This window comes from Lactuca saligna, chromosome 3 (genome assembly GCF_052625555.1).
Source record: "Lactuca saligna cultivar CGN05327 chromosome 3, ASM5262555v1, whole genome shotgun sequence".
Taxonomy (NCBI): domain Eukaryota; kingdom Viridiplantae; phylum Streptophyta; class Magnoliopsida; order Asterales; family Asteraceae; genus Lactuca; species Lactuca saligna.
This window is the reverse complement of record NC_136419.1, coordinates 2,161,815-2,165,488: the sequence shown is the minus strand read 5'-3', so window position 1 is coordinate 2,165,488 and position 3,674 is coordinate 2,161,815. Positions and strand designations below refer to the sequence as shown.

The following is a 3,674-nucleotide window of genomic DNA, read 5'->3' as shown; positions in this document are numbered from 1 at the left end:
TTTAAATATATATATATATATATATATATATATATATATATATATTTATATATTTATTAATTTTTAAATTAAATTTGCATTTAATGTGTCATAATAGAAATAAAATACCATATACAAAAAAATACAATCCATTGAATAAACTTTAATGTCATACAATTCTATTTCTTACAATATATAAATTTGCATTCATCTAATCTACTCTATGTTTCATACTAACAATTGAAATGAAGAATACAACACTTGCATTTTCAGCATCTTATCTCTTTCGGCTTGAGCTTTCTTTTCCACTTCTAACTCGAGAGCTATTCGCTTTCATCAACCCTGTAAACACAACACAAAATCACTTGTCATTTTCATTCGCTTTCCAATTTCCGTTGTGTGTTTTCCTATTTCCTTAGTTTGTGTACAATGGAGTAAGCAAGTGTGTATTGAAGCACCTTCCATGTAATAGTACCCCCTTGACCAATACTAGTATCAGAACATAAAGCACCTTTCTGCACAAAAAACAACAATAAATCAACAAAGAGTCAACATTATTTAAAATACTATATGAACCTTCTCAAGTGATGCATATGGACCAAGAATCCCCTGAATTACAATTTACAATTTACAACAAAAACACGAACTGATTGAGTCAACTTTAACATATGACATATCAATGTGTTAAGGATTGAAGAGATTAAATCAAACCTTACTTTGATGACAAACCCAATTCAGTGTCACCCGATTGGAAAACACGCAAATATATATCGTCTCATTTCACCTCTAAAATCAACAAATTCAAATGACCATGGTTTGGACCTAATAACATGGGAATACAAAAATACAAATAATATTTAATAACATTGTCCCAAATATAAAACAAAAACAAGAATTAATATTTGTTGAAGCCTACTCACTTTGGGACAAACGTAATGTGACAATTGAGTAAAAAAGATCATAATAGAGTGAGCCCACTTTTATATATTTGTGTCAACTGACATTGATCAAATAGCCACTCATATATGATAACATATCAATATATGATAATATGATATGATATAATGCCGACTCACTTTTACCTTTTACCTTTTACCGATTACCATACTAAAAGTCATACACCCCACCCATGCAAACCTGTAAACACCCGAGTTCACCACCAACAGGTAACAAAATACCGTAAATACCCCTCGTGACAACACATAAGGGAAACACAGAGCTGTTAGTATCTTCATCACAATCGAGATCACAATCTCCCGCAGCATCCAAACGCCCTGCAACCGAGAGAACCCGTTTTCTCCTACCCTCTCGAATTTCATATGTGAATTGCATTCTGATGTACAAAATAAGCTCATCAGATAACTTAATAATTATTTTATAAATAAATCCAAGAAGATGAGAAATAAAGGACATGTTTGCGTGTCCTTATCTTTTGTAGTGCATACTGATATTTATATCTCCCACACCATCAACAATGGATTGCTTTTCATCATCCTTTTTCATTGATTCCTTCTTCTGTAACTCTTTCACTTTGCGATATTCATCATAGTGCACCTTTCTTTTCTCCCTAAAGCTTCTTGCACTCTTCCCACCTTCATCATCTGAGTCCTCATCATATCATGAGTTTAATTTAATTTTTTTTTTAATAAAAGAAAAGCAAAAGAGTGAAGATGAAGGAAGTAGGAAGAACCTAGATCATGATCCATGACATCTGCTTCATCTTCATCATCTGAAGATGTCCATCCAGAATGGGAGTTACTGTTTCTACTAGAAGATGCCATCTCATTTAGTGTTGAACGAATTGCATCAGCATTCAGTCTGATGTTGCTGTTATCATCTCCTTCAAGGAAACTATCAGAGCCCCCAATAGGAGATAAAGATCCTACAGTAAGTCAACAACACTTGAATTAATTTACATAACAAATTAATAATTAATTTAAATTTAATGGAATGTGGGATATGTATAATACCATCAGTATCATGCATCATAGGATGATATGGAGTTTTGGGTTCTGTGATTTTCTGTCTTACATGTTTATTTGCTTCAATTTCACCAAGGTTGGCTTCATCCCATCTAAAACCTCTCCTACGGCTTTTTAAACAACAATAAAAAAAATATTAATATTATTTTAGTATGGGTGTACTTATACGTCATAGAACAGGAAAAATAATTATATTTCTAAAACCAATATTTTCCAAACAAAAAACAAACAACTTCATTATAGGAAAAGATAACAACCAACACAAAGGAATATATATATATATATATATATATATATATATATATATATATATATATATATATATATATATATATATATATATATATATATATATGCTTATGTCAATTTTACCTCATGTCTATTGTACTTAAGCTTCTGAAGTGTAAGATTGAAAAAGAGTTGTCTTAATTTTACAGGAAAAGATAACAACCAACACAAAGGCTCTTGCATCTTTTTCAGCATGTAATTAGGGGATGATTTAACCTAATATATGAATCTCATCTTTCACAACAGTTAATTCCCTTTCACAACAGGTAATTTGGGGAGGGGCCCATGGGCCTGGTGTATTGGGCCCTCATGTGGGCCCCATGGCATTCGATTCCTTCCAGACGTTTTGTTATACATGTAAAAAGAAACTGTATATGTCATGAAAAGAGATTGATACTTATTTATATTTAAGCTAAGAAGACACAAGAACTTATTTGTGGACAGATGATGCACTAGATTTATCAGGTTTTATTTCATGTTTTAACATCCTCACCATAAGCTAATCAATTACTCAATAGATGTCTATTTCTTTCTATAACAGCACACATCAGCCCATTGTATGAACTATTTAAACATCTGTAGCCTCTAAAACTTTTTCATTATCTGATCACACATTAGTGAACCTATGAAAACCTGTGATGGTATATGGTCAAATAGCATAATCAAATATCAATACTAAGCCAAAGCACTATGGGTAAAGAGAATTCCAGCAACTCAAGACATGATTTCTTAATTTTAAACTCCACCAAAAACAAATGATCAAAATATTTTACGTACAAAACACATAGCAGTTTTTGCAATAAAACTATAGCTTACCTGAGTGGATAAAGAGCAAGAGTGGGGCTGAATAACACGCAAAATAAAACCCTAAAATAAACATACAAACATAGATTTTTGAGATGAGAAATAAAAATGAGAAAAGACGACTAACGAAATCTTTGAAGATAATGAAAGCGATTCTCAGACTCCTAATCTTTCACCGCCATTGTCGTTTTCCAGCTGTCATTGACGACGAATTCCTTAGGCATCGATTATATGTGATTTCCCCAAAGAACTCCCTCGATCTCAAGGGTTGGACCCTGGTAGGAGACATCACTTTTTCTGTATTCTTAATCGGTTCATCTTTCCTTTCTGAACACTGATTATGGTGTGAATGAAACTATTGAAACCAAGTTCATGTAAAATTTGAGGTTCTTTTGTAAAGAATATGACTGAAAGTATTGAATCGGTTCATTCTTTGTGTTGTTTCTTAGTAATCATGGGAAGATGGTCGAGGAGTGTTAGGTTTAGAGAGAGATATAAAGAAAGAGAGCTTGTAGAGTAAGGCTGGGAGATTTTTGTTTAGAGAAAGAAAGGTCGTGGGTGTAGTTTGTTAGTAGCTGAAGATGGGTATGAGATGGCGTGAGAAGAAGGGAAACGGGCGAA

The 3,674-nt window shown here is 32.6% G+C and overlaps 1 protein-coding gene across 1 annotated transcript; it reads right to left on the bottom strand.

Moving 5' to 3' along the window:
- Nucleotides 1-315: 315 nt before the first annotated feature.
- On the bottom strand, nucleotides 316-3,255 carry LOC145033817 (uncharacterized). The gene is made up of 9 exons (XM_078982337.1): nucleotides 3,230-3,255; nucleotides 3,066-3,116; nucleotides 1,950-2,071; nucleotides 1,670-1,861; nucleotides 1,425-1,580; nucleotides 1,167-1,312; nucleotides 556-588; nucleotides 438-494; nucleotides 316-321 (listed from the first exon to the last, which is right to left on the bottom strand). The coding sequence occupies exons 1-9, from the start codon at nucleotides 3,253-3,255 to the stop codon at nucleotides 316-318; spliced, it is 789 nt and encodes a 262-aa protein (XP_078838463.1).
- Nucleotides 3,256-3,674: the final 419 nt, after the last annotated feature.

Bases quoted from the DNA above. Each gene is read 5' to 3' on its own strand.
- LOC145033817 (XM_078982337.1), bottom strand. From the start codon at position 3,255: ATGACAGCTGGAAAACGACAATGGCG. The intron at 1,862-1,949 runs GTATTATACATA...GACTTACTGTAG, and splicing joins TATGATGCATGATACTGATG to GATCTTTATCTCCTATTGGG. The intron at 1,581-1,669 runs GTTCTTCCTACT...ATGAGGACTCAG, and splicing joins TGTCATGGATCATGATCTAG to ATGATGAAGGTGGGAAGAGT.